The sequence below is a fragment of the Nipponia nippon genome, unplaced genomic scaffold, assembly GCF_047370975.1.
Source record: "Nipponia nippon isolate SJK-2023a ecotype South Korea unplaced genomic scaffold, ASM4737097v1 scaffold_31, whole genome shotgun sequence".
NCBI classification, from domain to species: domain Eukaryota; kingdom Metazoa; phylum Chordata; class Aves; order Pelecaniformes; family Threskiornithidae; genus Nipponia; species Nipponia nippon.
In genome coordinates this window covers 5,867,856-5,883,919 of record NW_028262349.1, presented here as the reverse complement: position 1 = coordinate 5,883,919, position 16,064 = coordinate 5,867,856, and the positions used below count along the sequence as shown (strand labels likewise).

The window sequence follows — 16,064 nt, the reverse complement described above, 5'->3', positions numbered from 1 at the left end:
TCAGCGACACAGCCAGCGGGATCGAGTGCACCCTCAGCAAGTTTGCAGATGACACCAGGCTGAGGGGTGCAGCAGACACGCCCGAGGGACGGGATGGCATCCAGAGGGACCTGGGCAGGCTGGAGAGGGGGGCCCGTGTGAACCTCAGGGGGTTCAACAAGGCCAAGGGCAGGGTCCTGCACCTGGGTGGGGGCGATCCCCGGTGTCAGCACAGGCTGGGGGATGGAGGGGTGGAGAGCAGCCCTGAGGAGAGGGACTTGGGGGTGCTGGGGGATGAAAAGCCGGCCATGAGCCGGCAACGTGCGCTCACAGCCCAGAAAGCCAAGCGTCTCCTGGGCCGCATCCCCCGCAGCGTGGGCAGCAGGGCGAGGGAGGGGATTCTGCCCCTCTGCCCCGCTCTGGGGAGACCCCCTGGAGCCCTGCGTCCAGCTCGGGGGCCCTCAGCACGGGAAGGACATGGAGCTGTTGGAGCGGGGCCAGAGGCGGCCACCGAAATGGTCAGAGGCTGGAACAGCTCTGCTGTGGGGACAGGCTGAGAGCTGGGGGTGCTCAGCCTGGAGAGGAGGAGGCTGCGGGGAGACCTGATTGCAGCCTTTCAGTGCTTATAGGGGGCTGATAAGAAAGATGGGGACAGACTTTTTAGCAGGGCCAGTAGCGATAGGACAAGGGGGAATGGTTTTAAACTAAAGGAGGGGAGATTCTTTACTCAGAGGATGGCGAGGCGCTGGCACAGGCTGCCCAGAGAGGCTGCGGACGCCGCGTCCCTGGCAGTGCTGAAGGCCAGGCAGGACGGGGCCCTCAGCCCCCGGTCTGGCGGGCGGCGGCCCTGCCCGCGGCGGGGGGCTGGAGCTGGGTGTCCCTGAGGCCCCTCCCAGCCCGAGCCATTCCATGGGTTAAGTAGCCCGCGGCGCTCTCGCCGCAAGCGCCGATAGCCCGGGCGGGCGGCCCCGCTGCAGCCGCCCGCTTTCGGACGCTGAGCACCGCAGACGACGGCCGGGCTCCCGCCGCGGTGACCGGGCGATAGCGGCGAGCTGCGCGCGGCCGCTCCCGGAGCTGCCGCAGGGCGCGGGGCGAGCGCCGAGGGGCCCGGCCGTGCCGCCCCACGGGGAGAGCTGCAAGAGTCCCGGGGAGAAGCGGAGACGGACGCGGGCTCCGCGGCGGCCGAAGCGAGCCGGGGTCAGCAAAGGGCCGCAGCCGAGCGGGGCCGCGGCTGCCCGGGAGCGCGGCGGCGGCCATGATGCCCCCGCGGGCGGGCGGGGCCTCCCCAAGGGCACGCGCCTGCGCCCCGCCCTCCCGCGCACGCCATTGGTGGCGGTCGTACCCTTGCGCATGCGCTCTACCAGCACGCGGCCGGCTTTATAACGGCGCGGCGGCCGTAGCGGGTCCCACGGGCGGGGGGCCGCGGCCGGGGGCATGGCGGTGCTGTCGGTGCTGCTCCTCCCGCCGCTGCTCCTCCTCCTCCTGCCGGTGCTGCTCCCGCTGCCTCCGCCAGAAAACGGTGAGCGGCGGGGGGGGACCGGGACGGGGGGCGCGCGCGCGCGGCCGCCCCGCGCCTCCTTTGTGCCTATTGGCTCTCCCCTCGCACGCCCTTCGCTCTCATTGGCTGGGGCCCCTCGTGCGCCCTTGCGCGCGGGCTCCCCTCAGCGAGGGGCGCGGGGGAGCCGCGGGGTCCCCTCGCCCCGCTTCTCCTCAGCCGCCGCCCGCCCCGCAGCGCCCCTCGCCGCCTGCCCCCCGGGCCGCTTCCAGTGCAGGCCCGGCGCCGCCTGCTTCCCCCGGGAGTGGCGCTGCGATGGACACCCCGACTGCGAGGACGAGGAGGACGAGCGGGGCTGCGGGACGGCGAACCCGACGGAGCCCGGTCCTGACGGCGTTTGGGTGACCCCGCCGCGGAGCTCGGCGGCGCTGCCCACCGGCGGCGTAGGTACGGGGGGTGCGGGACGGGGAGCGGCGGGAGGCGGCGCCGGAGCCCCGGCTGGCGGCAGCCGTGCTTGGGGCGGGGATGAAGCGGACTGAAGCCTTTCATCTCCCTCGCTTTTAGCCTCTCCGAGAGCGCTGCCTCCATCGCAGCTCGCTGCGGGCGGGGGAAGCGCTGCGGGGGCAGCCCCGCCTTAAGCTTCCTCCTGTGGAGACGGTGTTTGAACACCCCAGGGCTCCCTCGGGAAGCGCCTTTGAAGTACCTTCTTCCAGAACACGCAATTCTGGCTGCTTCCTTCCCACAAGGCTGCAGTCCCTGTCCGCCCTCCCGAGCTCCTCTGACCTCTGGGGAACGGACGCGCTGAAGGGCACGGGATGGGGCAAGCACCTCTGGGCCATGCGGGCAGGGTCAGAGCAGCAGGCGCTGGTACCTGTCAATCCGAAGGGTTTGCCTGCATCCCCAGGGCTGTCTGTGCCTGCTGCTCTGCTCCGAGGTGCTCTGGAGCTTCCCTTGCCACCGACCTGTTGGCTGTCTGAGGTGCTTGAAAGTGCTCTTCAGCTTCCCTTAGGGTTTCTGTGGCATCTGGGAGCAGAGGCACCGTGGATGTGGAGAGGAGGGGGATTACTGCAGGCCTGAGGGACTGTATTTGGGTTTGATGCCTGCACCGGTTCGGTTGCAGGCATCTCGGTGGGGAGATGAGCTGCGTCTTGGTTGTACCTGGGGCTTCCCGGTGCCACAAGAACAGGTTAGGATGCTGCAGCTGGGCAATTTCCCAGCTTTCCCTGTGATGCATTTCCAGTAGGCCTTTCTTTCCCCTGACGTGGGCTAATCACCATAGCAGCAGATAAGGTTTTGCTTCAGTTGAAAAAGGCCTGTTTGCACTCCTGAGGTGAACTGGAAGCTCAGCCAGGTTTGGCTTGGAGACTGCTTGGAATGCTGACTGTAAGGTGAGTTGGAAGCCTGACGGACTTCTTGCTCTTGACTCGCAGAGGCTTCAGCTGCGCCTGTGCCTGGGGACTCTGTGCCATTGAGGAGTCAAAGCCACACGTGGATCTTGATTATTGCAGGTATGTGAGACTCTGAGTGTGGCACAGCGTCTTGGACCTGTATCAGTAGCTGCTTTTGCTGGGCTGGGAGGGCTAGGGGAGGCCTTACACCACAGCTTAGTCGTTCCTCTGACTCGGAAGCACTACATCCTTGGAAAGGCAATCTGGCACTAACTCACGTCCTCTTTCTCTGTCCCTTATCCTTGAGGGAAGCTGCTGGTCTCTAGCTGTTGGCTAATGCTGTCGAACGACAGAGCCCAGTGCTGGTGTTCAGATCAGGTGCAGTGAGTGGTTCTCTGCTTGTGCACTCTCCTCTCCAGCGCTCCTGAGCATCCTGGTAGCTGTGGGTTCTGTTGCTGTGTGGGGCCTGTCCAAAGCAAAAAACAGATCTGACATCTTCAGTCTTGAAAAAGCATCCAGGGAACAGCTGATGCCTGACAAGAGCCGGACAGGCTCATTTCCCTAAGGGTAAGTTTCTTGCACTCCGCGCGCTCTGTGTGCATGAGGGGGAAATGCCTTCTTGCCCTGTGTTTCTAGCCTCTAGAGCTTTCCCCTCTGGGGGTAGCTTTTCCCAGCTGTTCCTGCTGCTGGTCAGCCACGTGCTTGGGGTTTCAGCCTGCCCTGAAGCAGCGGAACCCTCCCCTTATCTATCTTCCTTGCAATCAGGCCCGAAGGCTCTCGCTTGACTGCAGGATAGTTGCACAGCCTAGTCTGAGAAGATGCTGGCTTCTTTTGAAGTGATGTGCTGGTCTCTGTCCTTCCTCTGCTGCCAAGGACACTGAGCACTTGTGCTAAGATGCTAATCTTCTGGTGTGGGTTGTTTTAGAATCATGGAATCGTTAAGGTTGGAAAAGACCCTTAAGATCATCGAGTCCAACCGTTAACCCAGCACTGCCAAGTCCACCACGAAACCATGTCCTTACTTTGCACAAACTGAAGTCAAACCAGGTTTTTGCCCAAAGGGCTGTCAATAACCACGTGTTTTTCTGTTCTTCTCACAGAGATCTTTACCATGAGGTGGCAAGATGGGCCTAGCCTGGTCTCCCTCCTGCTCACCACAGAGGCTGACTGAATGCTGACTGAATTGGACCTAAGCTCTCAAATCTGGGTTGTTACACTGGAATACCAAGAGGATGCTCCCCTCGGAAATGGGTCTTGGGTTGTGGGGCTACTTTGTGCTACTGCCAGAGCCAGGACCTCCCCTGGTGCTGTGAAATCAACCCTCACAGAGGTGGTAGAAATTTCTTTATTGTTCTTGCCTCCAGGGGTTGTTAATGCTGATTCTCACCAATGTGGCCTTGGACCCAAAGATTTTATTCTCCATGAAATGACAGCTGCTGGCTGCTATTCAATGGTTTCCTTCCACTCCCAGCCAAGAGACTCTTCACCTGCCCCGTTCTTCCCCCGGCTTTTGTCAGGGAACAGGGGCTTTCTCAACCATTTCGGCAGGAGCTCGCTGACTCCGCGCAGATCAGACACATACTCCGTGTTTGTGCCGGTGTTCCGACACTGCTCGATCCGACGTACAGGAAGCTTTTACCCACGGGTGAATGCTGAAAAGCTTCCTGTCTGCTCTGGCTTTGCTGCGCTGCTGCCCTGAGTGAGCAGGGGGCAAGCAGCTTCTCGGCACACTCCCTTCCAGCGAGGGCCTCTGCCCCTCGCAGGACTGCACCTTCCACCCCGCTGCCGAGCTCTGGATGTTGCTTCTCTAACGCTGTTCATGGTGTCTTCCTTAAAACTGTTTTGACGTGAGCGGTGTCCCTCAAGGGTCCGTACTGGGACCAGTGCTGTTTAATATCTCCGTCAGTGGTGTCTGTAGTGGGATCGGGTGCGCCCTCAGCGAGTTTGTGGGTGGCACCGAGCTGAGCGGTGCACTTGGTTCACTTGAGGGGGGGACGCCACCCAGAGGGACCTTCAGGCTGGAGGAGTGGGCCCACGTGAGCTCATGAAGCTCAATAAGCTCAAGTGCAAGGTCCTGGACCTTGGTCGGGGCAACTCCTGTAGAAGAGGAGGCTCCGGGGAGACCTTGCTGTGTCTTTTCAATATATAAAGGGGCCTTCTAAAAAAAAATAGAGAGGCTCTTTACCAAGGCCTGTAGTGGCAGGAGAAGGGGCAGCAGTTCTAAACTGAAGGAGGGTAGGTCTCGGTTGGAGATAAGGCAGAGATGTTTTAGCGTGCGGGTGGCGAGGCGCTGGCACAGGCTGCCCAGAGCAGCGGGGGCTGCCCCGTCCCTGGCAGTGTTCAAGGCCGGGCAGGACGGGGCTCTGAGCACCCTGGTCTGGTGGAAGGTGTCCCTGCCCGTGGCAGGGGATGGGAACCAGATGATCTTTAAGGTCCCTTCCAACCCAAACCAGCCGGTGTTTCTATGAGATATTGAGTGTTTGGCTTTTCTTTTTTTTTTTTTTTTTTTTTTTTTCTTTCAGCTTGAAATAACTCACGTCTTGGATCAGACGCTGTGCGTTGTGGCATGGGTGGCTCTTTCCGAACAGCTCTGCTGTACGCTTTTCAGAACTGGCGCTGCGGGAGGAGATTACTGCCCAGCGCCTCTGGTTCAGTGCTCGCCACGCACTCCTTGCACCAGTGTTCACTAAGTGCACGGAAGATAGGAAGCTGCTGCTTTGGCTGCTGATCTCTGTGCCTTAAAGGTGCCAACTTGGCTTGCAAAGCAGACACCGGTCAGCAGCCTTAGAGCAGGAGTCTTCCACTCCTGGGTAGCGTGCGAGCGTGCTGCTGTACCCCACAGGAGAAACTTCGACACGTGGTAGGGAGTACCGAGTTATTCCAGTGCGGTACCAAGAGGGTGCACACAGCCTTGCTTCTGTTTCCACAGGGCCAAGTGGAGATAGCTGTTGAATGACACAGGAGAATAAAGAACTTGAAGCTAGTGAGTTCTGGATTTTTTTATTTTTCTTGCATTTGTGCATTTGCTTGAATTGTAGTCGGGAGGCCGAGGGCTGCGTCCCCTTTGTCACATCCTGGGAAAGAGCGGTGGGTGGGCTGGCGTGGGCAGGCAGGGGCAGCGAGTGCTGCGGTGCCTGCCCGGGACTGGAGTGTCCCTCGCGTGCCAGCCCTAACAGAAACATGAAACGCAGGGAGCGGAGTGGGTGGAGGCAAGAGAAAGAGCTGGCGCTGGCACCCGGGGTGCTGCTGCGGAGTAGATGACAAGGGGGGAAGCTCAGCCAAGAGCGAGGTGACAAACTCCAGACTGTGTGAGCTTGTTCCTTCTTCGCTGGAGCAAGTGAAAGGAGCGGGGCGCCCAGCGGAGCGGGAAGGTGCCTCGGAGACCCCAGCAGGGCTGGTGGAAGTGCTTGTGCTGCCAGGGCCCGGCGGCGGCGGGCGGCTGTCACCAGCCTGTCCCCGATCGTCCTCAGCTCCCGCTGAGCCGGGACGTGCTGTCCTGTTACGCAGGGCAGAGCCCCCTGTGCTGTGTGATGGGGAACGAGGCTGGTGGGTAAACTCGCCAGTCGCAGCCTTCTCCCGCTGCAAGATCATGCAGGTTTTGCTTACTTATCCCTGAGCTGAGTGTTTCAAGGTTGAAAGAAACACATTTTTATGGCTCTTGTGCCAAAACTTGGGGCTGTGTTTGTGACAGCAATTTCCCTTCCTCTGTCTGGTGCCAGAAGCTTTTTTGTTGTCCTAATCCCCAGGCTCGGAGCCTTCGATCACAGTGGAGCCTGAGCTGCTTTGCAGCCTAGGAGCAGCTTTGTGCTCCAGGTCTCTGTATTTAATTAGATCAGTTCATGGGACTGAGGTAGGGCTGTGTTCCAGCATAAGGCATCAAAGATCAGCCCGTTTTGGTTCTTTTTCACTTGCGAATCCAAGGGATTATTTCCTCCTCTTCAGTTCCTGTAGTTCAGGAGAACTTGTACGGCACGCTTGCGTTTCCCACGTCCCGTTTCTCGTTCCTGCCCCTGCTTGTGGGAGCGGTGGGGCTGAGGGCCGGCGCCATGAGCAGGGGGCATGGGGCAGCGGTGCGGGAGCAACCTGTCCCGCTGGGGATCCACTCAGGTGCTGGTTGGATGGTTCCTTCACCTCTTCCCCTCTAAATCCCTGCTGCGGGGTTTTGCGGGATGAGCTGGGAGGTAACAACCGGTTCCCTTCTCTGGGCTGCGACGGCCGATGGAGCAGGGGAAGCTGCATTAGCGCTCGCGTGCTTAACAAACGACTGGTGCCAAGGGCAGCATCTGTTGTGGGGGTGACACAAATCCTGCATGTCGGCCCCTCTCTGTGCCTGCCAAGGGAGGTCTTAAATCGGGGCAAGGTCATGCTCTCTTTCCAACTTGCTACCCCGATGCCCCCCTTGGAAACAGGGTAACGTGATAAACGCAAACAGCTAATAAGAACGGAGCAAGGGAAAAGAGTAGTGCAGAGCTGGGAATAGTTCCTTACGTAAAGGGCTAGTGCTTCAATCTCATTATTGTCTTAAGGAGCGGACACTTAGCTGCCTCCGACCCCTCCGATGCAAACTGCAATCTGATAAGCAATCGGCTTTGGGAACCTGGCAGGTGCCACGTGGCGCCGTGACGCGGCCGGTGCCCCTCGGGCAGCAGCTCGCCGCTGCTCCTCTGAGCTCGCAGTACTCGTCCCAGTCAGCGTACGCCTGGTGGGAGCGTTCCCATGGAGCCGGAGCTGCTGTCCCGCGGCCTGTAACGGGAATCGCTGCTTCGGAGGGTCAGGCACGATGAGGGAGCTGGGGACGAGGCGTGCGAGTCTCTCTGCCAGCCTGAAGATAGGGGATCGCCGGGGCCGCTGCCGGACACCGGAGGAAGAGGAAGCCCACATCCTGTTTGCGCAGGACAGCCTGGTCAAGCAATGGAGCTCCATGCAGAACGTGACGGACGGAAACCAGGAGAAAAGCAAGACTCCCATCCAAAGGAACAAGTACTTGCTCAACATCAACGTGGGTGGCAAATTGTTCCAGATAGCTTGCAAGGTAGCGGCCCGGTATCCCGTCACCAGGCTTGGGAAGCTGGCCCTTTATACAGACCCTATGAAGAAAATGCAGCTCTGCGATGACTACTCCGTGCAGAAGAATGAGTACTTCTTTGATAGAGATCCTTCGATTTTCCACTACATCTTCCACTTCTACCGCAGCGGGGTCCTGTGGATAATGGATGAGATGTGCCCCAGTCACTTTGTGGAGGAAATCGAGTACTGGGGAATCCATCTGAAATACTCCCAACGCTGCTGCCGGATCCTGTTTGAGGAAAAGCAAGATGAACTCAGTGAGTACCTAAAAATACAGAAGGAGCTGGAGGCAGAACTGGAGCCCCTGGACTCCGCGGAGCAGTTCGAGGGCAAATTTCTGGGACGGTTTCGGAAGATGATCTGGAACCTTATTGAGAACCCGTACTCTTCCGTCCCAGCCAAGATCATTGCTGTCATGTCAAGCGTCTTTGTGCTTATCTCCATCGTGGGCATGACGCTGAGCACAGTGGAGGAGATGAAACACAAGACAGGGAAGATGTGGATGGAGCAGATGGAGATGATCTGTGCCATCTTCTTCACCTCCGAATACGTCATGCGGCTCATATCCTCTTCCAGCTTCAAGAACTTTTTGCGGGCAGCGTTTAATGCTGTAGACCTGGTGGCCATCCTGCCCTTCTACATCCAGATCCTCTTTGAAAATCTGGATGAAGGAGAAACGCTTTACCATGAGGAACTGCACAAGGTGGAGAATGTGAGCAAGCTGGGCAAAGTCCTCAAGCTCATCAAGCTCATGAGGATCTTCCGCATCCTCAAGCTGGCGCGCCACTCCACCGGCCTCCGGGCCTTCGGCTTCACCATACGCCAGTGCTACCAGCAGGTTTGCTGCCTCTTCCTCTTCATCGCCATGGGGGTCTTCACCTTCTCCGCTCTCATGCATTCGGTGGAACACGATGTCCCAGGCACCAACTTCACCAGTATCCCCTACGCGTGGTGGTGGGCAGCGGTAAGGTGTAAGCACCTTCTTCCAGAGAGGGGTGCAGTGGGGGTCCCCGGGTAGGGGCTGCCCCGGTGCTCGAGGGATTCACCACTGCTGCTGGCCAGGAGGCAGAAAAGGGCCCAGTCTTCCCACCAGCTCAGGAATGGTGGGAAATCCAGAGCCCTGCACGCTCTAAGAAACCAGAGATTTGGGCTAAGCTCAGAGGCTGAAAAGCCGGTTGGGATGGTGGGACAGGGGGAGGTAACTCAGCCCAGGCGTTATCTGCCGTGGGACCCACGTGTTGGGTGGATACGGTTCAGCCCCCACGGGCACGGGGGCGGCCGCCCGGGACAGCCTGAGGCTTGTGCAGCGTTGCAGTCAGCTGGGCGCGAGAGGCACGAGGGGCTCAGAGCTCATGGGGCTGAGCCGGGGGACCCAGGGCTGCATGCGGGAACCAAGGAAACGTGGTCACCCCGCGCCTCAGCCCGCGTCCCGAGAGAGGACAGAGACTGGGGTGTGCTGCAGCCGGGGCAGGAGCCCTTTGCTGCCCTGCTGGTGCCAGCAGCTCAGCTCTGCTGAGCCGAGCGCTATAATAAACCTGGGATTAGCGCCGAGAGGAGGAGCAGCTAAAGCACTTCAGAGCCAGGGGTTACGAGGGCATTTTGATTGACGGATGAAATGATCCCACAGATCACTGCTGCTCTTATAATCTCCCTTGGCCACCACAGGCTGCCTGCTTCAAATTCATTCCTCCTCGAGGAAGTGCAAAATCACTTAGCAAAAATCACCGGATTCCAGTATTTAAATGTCACAGGCAGATCCTGTCCCCGGTCAGCACGGCTCTGTGCAAAGCCCGGACCCCTCTGCCTCAGCTCTCACCACATCCCTGCAGTCCTGCTCCCGTCATCTGAACGCGGTTACTCCGGGTGCATTCCTGGGCAGCGCCTCTGTTTCCCTTGGAGCGAGGATCCGGGAAGCTTCGTTCCTGTGGGACCAGGCAGCTTACGGCCAGGAAGCACCGGAGCCACGGCTCGTGGGGCAGGAAGCTCCAGCAGACAGCCTGGCTGCTGGGAAAGTTCGGCTCCGCGACAGCCAGCTGCTTTTGAAGAGACACATGAAGGGGAGGAGGGAGCAGGGAGGCTTGCCTCTGGTCTCTGCTGCTGGGGCCTCATCCAGCCCTTTCCTTGGGCTCTCCACGCCTGCGGGGTGCAGCCCGGGGAGCTGAGCCCTGGCTGTGCAGGGACGGCCGCGCTGGCTGCAGCCCAGATGCAGTGCTGTTCCTGGGCGATACCCGGCTCCCACGCTGGGGCAGAGGGAGGTGGGTCCCAGCGCTGGCCGGTGGGGTCTGCTGGGCTTGTTCCCATAGGATTTTATCCTTTCCCTTCCTCGCCCAGGTCAGCCTCTCCACTGTGGGCTACGGAGACACTGTGCCCGACACGGTGCTCGGCAGGATGGTGGCGTTCGGCTGCATCTCCTTTGGCATCATCCTCAACGGCATGCCCATCTCCATCCTCTACAACAAGTTTTCTGACTACTACGCCAAGCTGAAGGCCCACGAGGACGAGACCAGCCAGTCGCTCAAGCTCTCCAGGAGGATCTGCTTGAAGGAGCGAGTCCTGCGGAAGCTGTCGGAGTGCTGCAGAGCCAACCCCCGCTGCCACCACTGACCACCAGCCCTTCACCCCCCGGATGCCCCTTCCGCCATGGCGCGTCCTGCCCTCCCTCCCGTGGATCCTGTCCCCTAGGGAGGCTCCGCCGCTCCGGCAGCGAGTCACAGCAGCGTCTGGGGGCTCTGCTGTCGTACAGGTGCCGCCGCCAGCTCGGGCCGTTTGGAGGGATGAAACATGGCCGTGACCGTGTTGTGACCTTCCTCGACATCATGTGCTGGACCTTGCTGTCCCGCAGAGCGGCCGGTAAAGGACCAGCTAAAGAGCGCGCTGTAGAGCCAGGCAGGACGTCCGTCTGTCAAAGTCTGGGGCATGGGGCACCCCGAGGACACAGGGAGCGAGCGGTGGGATGCGTGGGGAGGAACCCTGTCACCTTTCTAAGGATGGTGGAAGTGGACATCCGTGATAAGATGAAGCCCAGTGCGACACCTGCGCGGGTGCGGCTCTGCTCCCGGGTTGAGCGGGACACGCACAGGCACCCCCCGCCAGGCAGTGGCCCGGGACCCCGTGACTCCTTCCCAGCCGAACGGGCGTTCAGCCCAGGCTGAGCCCAGCGTGGGACTGGGTGAAGGCCCACAGAAAAGGCTGCAGCCGTGCGTCCTTCCAGCCAAGCCCTCTTTCCTTCCTGCTGCCCTGGGACCCTGGGGGCACGGTCCTGGCTCGGGATGCCACCGCGATGGGAACCACGGGCACCCTGGGAGCGCAGAGCTGGCAGCCAGAGCATCCCCAGGACCAGGCATTTAATAAACTGGGCCAAACCCATTCAGTGTCTTGGATTATTGGCCAGCCACTTTGTGTAATTCAGTAAACTGCTTGTAATTCAGGGGTGAGGAGGGGAATGTCTCCCCAGGGCTCACCACGACCTCTCCTGCCCGTCGGTGGGAGGACGGGGCTCTCGTGGGATGCAGGTGAGCCTGGCTGCATGCTGGTTTTGGGATGAGGTGCCTGGCCCTGGGTGCATCGGAAGAGGAGCCAGGACGTCTGCATGTGCCCAGGCTGCACCGGTTGGCTCTGCCCTCTGTTCACACCCAGTGGCAGTGACCCAGTGGGGACATGTCTGTGGGGCACAGGGGAAGGATTTGCCCGCTGGTGTGGGACCGTATCTAGTCAACAGGCTCCCAGGGGGATTCACCCTTCCCCTGGGTGGGATGGGGAGAGGGAGCCCAGGCTGCAGGGCAGGCAGTGGTGGGGAAGGGCCGACAGCTGCTGGTGCTGCGTTCAGGTGAGCGGTGGGAGGAAACTGGTGCCCACCAGGCCAGGGTGGGATTTGGCCCCTTGCACCTGGGTTTGGAGCTGAAGAGCTGCTGGGGGGGGGCGGTCCTGGTGTCAGCCTGGGGCCGCGGTTAAGCCGCTGCTGTTGGAAACTGTTGGAAAGAGGCTTGGAGGGGCTGCGGCCTCTGGCGGGGACAACCACGCTCCTGCTGAGTCCTGGGCTGCCAGGCCAAGGGGGCGGCGCCAGTGGGAGCGAGACGGGGACCCCTGCCCTGCCCCCGGCACCTGCACCCGCTCCCCAGTACCCACACTGACACCCGCCCTCTGTACACCGCCCCAGCGCCGACCCGACCCCACAACATCGGTCACCGCTGTTTTCCACCCCATTTCTCTTCCACGAGGAACCTTTTCTCTGGGCACGGGCAGCCTCCTCTGGCCACCTTCACCCAGAGCCGTGCTTCCCCACCCTGGCAGCGTCACCTCCGGGCACCTCTACCTCCCCCCGTCACCGCATTCCCCCCACATGTCCCCATCCCCTGCTTGGGGATCCCCTCCCCGCTGCCGTCGCGGGTGGGCTGATGGATCCCGAGATCATTTGGCTTCCAAGGAATGGGGCTCAGCAACTGAACCTCCTCGGGAGACTGCACTGCGCCTGCACCGTCATCTGGCTGCTTGCATCTCCCGCCGTGCCCACAGCATGCCTGCTCGCCCCGTCCAGGCAGCGGTTCCCACAAGCAGCTCCTCGGAGAACGGCACCTTTAATAGTTCCTCTGAATTCATTTTACAAATCACAACAATGCAGAAATGTACAGACATTTACAGGCGGTTCCTGGCATATATTAGTGCTCTTGCTATATACATATAGTACAGCCTGCGGGCAGCCTCTGCACGGGCAAGGCAACCTGCACCCCCCTGCAGGGCACCCTGAAATGGAGCTGTTGCCCCGGGGCTGCCGAGTCGCGCCGCTTCATTCAGGTTGAATTAATCAGAGCTCGGCCCTGAGCCTTCCCGGGCACTACTGGGGGGCGCCGCCGCCTGGGGCAGAGCCAGGCACCCCCTTGCTTTGCTCGCCCTGGTCTCTTCTAGAGGGTTTTGTGGGCCAGAGACCCCCGCAGAGATGCTTTGGAGGGAGCGGGAGCAGCCTCCGCCATGGCGGCGTTTCCACCTTCCTGCTCCTCCCGCCTCAGTGGCAGCCGCAGCTCCCGGCCACCATGTCGTCGTACTGCTTGAGGACCACGTTCTCATCATCGTCAAAGTAGAGGAGGTTGATGGAGTAGAGCTTGTCGGGCACGCAGCAGGGGCTGCTGACGCCCTCGCTCAGCTTGAGGGCGTTGATGATGGACTGCACGGTGGCGTGGTTTGTCGGCCGCATGTTCTCGCCCAGCGGGAAGGGGCAGGAGCCCTTGCAGTGGTAGGCGTTGTACCCCCGCGGCGAGATGATCCAGCCGGACCAGCCGATCTCCTCGAAGTCCACGGACAAGGGATGCCTCTGGCAGGGCTGGAGCCGGTCCAGTGAGCGCGTGCTGCGCGGCCCGGTCAGCTTGGGCACCGACATCTTGGCAGGGAGAAGGGGAGCCTGAGGCGGTAGATCTGCCAGAAAGGAGCACCCGATGCCGTTACCCATCGCAGGAGCCCGGGAGGAGGGCGAGCATGGTGCAGCCCCTCCCCGGCCACCCCTCCCCGCGGTTCTGTCTGCAGCCTTCTGGTGCAGTGAGCCCTTCGGTCACAGCCTGTCACCAGCCCAGGCAGAGCCACCAGGAGGTGACAACCTCGCAGCCCCACCGCTCCACTTATCAGGGCAAGCAAAATCTAGATTTACATCTGCGAGCCTGCACCCCTGCACAGCCTAAACCCGAAAGGAGATGGCCTCTCCCTCTGGCCGGAGAAGGAGCTTTGGATTTGAAGGAGCCCACGTGCGGGGAGCAGCCCAGCGCCCCACGGGCCAGGGGAGAGCGGCACTGAGGGAGCTGTGCCAGGGCATGCGGGACCCACCTGGGAAGCCGGCCATGGGCAGGGAGGCTCCCCGGCGCCCGTCGTCCGTGAACAGGACCAGCATGGGCTTCTTGCTCTCGTGGTGGTCCCTGCCGGACGCGAACTGCAGTGGCGGGGGGTCAAGCGTGCTCCCGCCCAGGCCCTGGACTGTCACCAGCAAACCCCGGTTGCTGCTTTCGTCTTCAGTCCAGTCGCGAACCTGGGGAACGAAACCGGTGTCACCTCGGTGCCGCAGCCGGGACAGGCACCACGCTGGTGTCCCCACGGCAGGTGCCAGGCCAGCAGACCCGGTGCCCGGTCAGCAGTGGGGCGGCATGAGCTGAGACCCTCCATGGCCGCACTCCATCTCCCAGCCGTGGGAAGGGGCTGTGCTGCTCCGGGGCTGCAGCGCAGGGGACATCGTGGCAGCAGCCAGCACCCGTGCTACCTGCAGAGCAGCGGGACAGGTCTGGGGCAGGAGGGAGCAGCCCCCGGGGGCTCTTGGCAGGTCTCCCACCCCCCAGGGGCCGTAGCCCCCATGTTGCTGCCGAGACTACAGATAGGAAATTGCATCGGAGCCCGAAAGGCTGCTGGGGGTGAAATGGGTTCAAAAAAGCTCTTGCACACAAATCCCCAGGGTTCTCTCTGTGCCACCCCAACCAGGAAAAGCAACTCACGGCCTGCGTGATGGCAAAGACCTCCCAGCCCGAGCCCTGCAGCGGGACGAGCCTGGCTGCCAGCAGCTTCTTCCCTCCGGGGCCGTCCGGCTCGCTCTGCTCCAGCACTTGGTAGACGCTGACCTGGGGAAGGCAGCAAAGGGCGGTTACCGTCAGCGCACCCTGCCCGAGGGGAACGACCCCGGACATCGGTATTGGGGAAAAAAAAGGTGGGAGATGGGGGCATCGTCAGCTTGGATTTGTCACAACCTGCGGGTGCCTTGGCTGGCGCATGCACACATGGCAACATTCGGTTGCATGAATTTTACAGAGCCGGGCCGTGACCGCGTTGCAGGCGAGTGACCGCAGCGTGCCAGTGGCATCCCCGGGCGCAGGCTGGGGCGCATCCCTGTCCCCATCCCCATCCTGTCCCCACCCCCATGCCCATCTTGTCCCCATCCTCATCCCATCCCCATCCCCATCCCATCCCCGTCCCCGTCCCCCTCCTCACCTGGCAGAAGTGGTGCCTTTTGGGCCCATCAGTGGCCCTTGGCCAGAGGCGGAAGAGGTGCAGCTCCGCCGTCAGGATCTTCTCATTCTTGGCCACGCTGGAGAGGACGAAGAGGAACCGCATCTTCTCGCCGTGAGCTGAAGGGAAGGACGGGTTGAGAAGCAGAGCCAAAGCGGGGGCGGCACCTCCACCGGCCGTGCTTGGCCCCTTCCCGCAGCCCCGTCCCCAGCACCGCAGGGCCCCCCCGCCCTTACTTTTATCCAAGAAGCTGCGGACCGTGTTGCCCTCCAGGATGTCGGGGTTCTTGGTGACACCGTCTGCATTGGCGACAGTGTTGAATAGATCCACCATGTACTGGGGCGGCTGCTTGAAGTGAGCCGGGGGGGCCGGAGGGTCTTCCATGCCAAAGACTTCCAGGAGCCTCTTCAGTGCCTCAGCCCGCCGGCTCGCCGCACCGGCCGGACTCGGGCATGCCGGCTTGGCCAGGGCCAGCAGCAGCAGCAGGACGGTCCCCAGCATGGTTCTGCTGTCCCTGCCCCAGCTCGACTGCCCCCTGCCTCCCCAGCGCTGCATTTATAACTCACTGGAAAGATGGATTGGAGTCAAATATGCACAAGAGCAATCAGGAGGGTAAAGAGAGCTAATTGCCATGCTAACAAGGTGCGAAGCTGGGCTCCTGGGCGCCCTGCACCAATTAGCCCCAGTACACAAGCGGGAGGGGAGGACGGCTCACCCCAGCGCTCCCCGGGGCTGGCGGGGGACACGGGGGTCCGGGGCCGCACAGCCCCAGCGAGGCCCTGGCTGGGCCGCGTTTGCTCTCCGTAGGAGGCTAACTGGTTTTTAATGATGGCACTAATGGGACAAACAGGAGGACCTGTGTGCGGAGGAACGCAGCCCCCCACCCAGAGCCAGGCTGGAGGAGCACCCCCTTCCCACCCCTGCCCAGAGCCGAGCAGGCTGGAGGAGCACCCCCTTCCCACCCCGTCCTGCTGCAGCAGCCTGCGCCGCCCCGCGCCACAGCCGCTGCCGGGAGCCAGGAGCAGCGCGGGGGCTCGGCGTCACACCGCTGTCCCCATCCCGTGTCCCCGTCAAGCGGGCAGGGTGGGGTGCCCGGGGTCCCTTGGCGCAGCAGGGGCAGCCCAGGGTTCGCGTCCCCCCACGCTCCCTGCTGCGACGCCCAC

The 16,064-nt window shown here is 61.8% G+C and overlaps 3 protein-coding genes across 5 annotated transcripts; 2 read left to right on the top strand and 1 right to left on the bottom strand.

Moving 5' to 3' along the window:
• The first annotated feature begins 1,343 nt into the window (after positions 1-1,343).
• On the top strand, positions 1,344-5,849 carry CD320 (CD320 molecule). 3 transcript variants are annotated; one of them, XM_087769529.1, is made up of 5 exons: positions 1,344-1,498; positions 1,694-1,921; positions 2,905-2,982; positions 3,282-3,429; positions 3,963-5,849. In XM_087769529.1, the coding sequence occupies exons 1-4, from the start codon at positions 1,414-1,416 to the stop codon at positions 3,425-3,427; spliced, it is 537 nt and encodes a 178-aa protein (XP_087625655.1). In that variant the 5' UTR covers positions 1,344-1,413; the 3' UTR covers positions 3,428-3,429; positions 3,963-5,849. The 3 variants fall into 3 exon arrangements, with proteins under 3 accessions (XP_087625655.1, XP_087625656.1, XP_087625657.1); XM_087769530.1 differs by having other exon boundaries at positions 1,712-1,921; positions 3,963-5,845; XM_087769531.1 differs by lacking the exon at positions 3,963-5,849 and having other exon boundaries at positions 3,170-3,289.
• A 1,671-nt stretch (positions 5,850-7,520) lies between these two features.
• Positions 7,521-11,295, top strand: LOC104019617 (potassium voltage-gated channel subfamily V member 2-like). The gene is made up of 2 exons (XM_009472900.2): positions 7,521-8,893; positions 10,261-11,295. Exons 1-2 carry the CDS (start codon positions 7,643-7,645, stop codon positions 10,531-10,533), a joined length of 1,524 nt encoding a protein of 507 aa, XP_009471175.2. The 5' UTR covers positions 7,521-7,642; the 3' UTR covers positions 10,534-11,295.
• Positions 11,296-12,928: 1,633 nt separating this feature from the next.
• On the bottom strand, positions 12,929-15,467 carry LOC104019616 (bone morphogenetic protein 2). Its single transcript, XM_087769539.1, has 5 exons — positions 15,138-15,467; positions 14,884-15,020; positions 14,394-14,516; positions 13,738-13,936; positions 12,929-13,335 (listed from the first exon to the last, which is right to left on the bottom strand). Exons 1-5 carry the CDS (start codon positions 15,454-15,456, stop codon positions 12,929-12,931), a joined length of 1,185 nt encoding a protein of 394 aa, XP_087625665.1. The 5' UTR covers positions 15,457-15,467.
• Between the last annotated feature and the right edge of the window lie 597 nt (positions 15,468-16,064).

Coding starts and splice junctions, on each gene's coding strand:
- CD320 (XM_087769529.1), top strand. CDS start 1,414: ATGGCGGTGCTGTCGGTGCTGCTCCTCCCGCCGCTGCTCCTCCTCCTC. Junction 1,499..1,693: donor GCTGCCTCCGCCAGAAAACG/GTGAGCGGCGGG, acceptor GCTTCTCCTCAG/CCGCCGCCCGCCCCGCAGCG. Junction 2,983..3,281: donor GTGGATCTTGATTATTGCAG/GTATGTGAGACT, acceptor TCTCCTCTCCAG/CGCTCCTGAGCATCCTGGTA.
- LOC104019617 (XM_009472900.2), top strand. CDS start 7,643: ATGAGGGAGCTGGGGACGAGGCGTGCGAGTCTCTCTGCCAGCCTGAAG. Junction 8,894..10,260: donor ACGCGTGGTGGTGGGCAGCG/GTAAGGTGTAAG, acceptor TTCCTCGCCCAG/GTCAGCCTCTCCACTGTGGG.
- LOC104019616 (XM_087769539.1), bottom strand. CDS start 15,456: ATGCAGCGCTGGGGAGGCAGGGGGCAGTCGAGCTGGGGCAGGGACAGC. Junction 15,021..15,137: donor CCGCAGCTTCTTGGATAAAA/GTAAGGGCGGGG, acceptor CCTTCCCTTCAG/CTCACGGCGAGAAGATGCGG. Junction 13,937..14,393: donor TCTTTGCCATCACGCAGGCC/GTGAGTTGCTTT, acceptor TTCGTTCCCCAG/GTTCGCGACTGGACTGAAGA.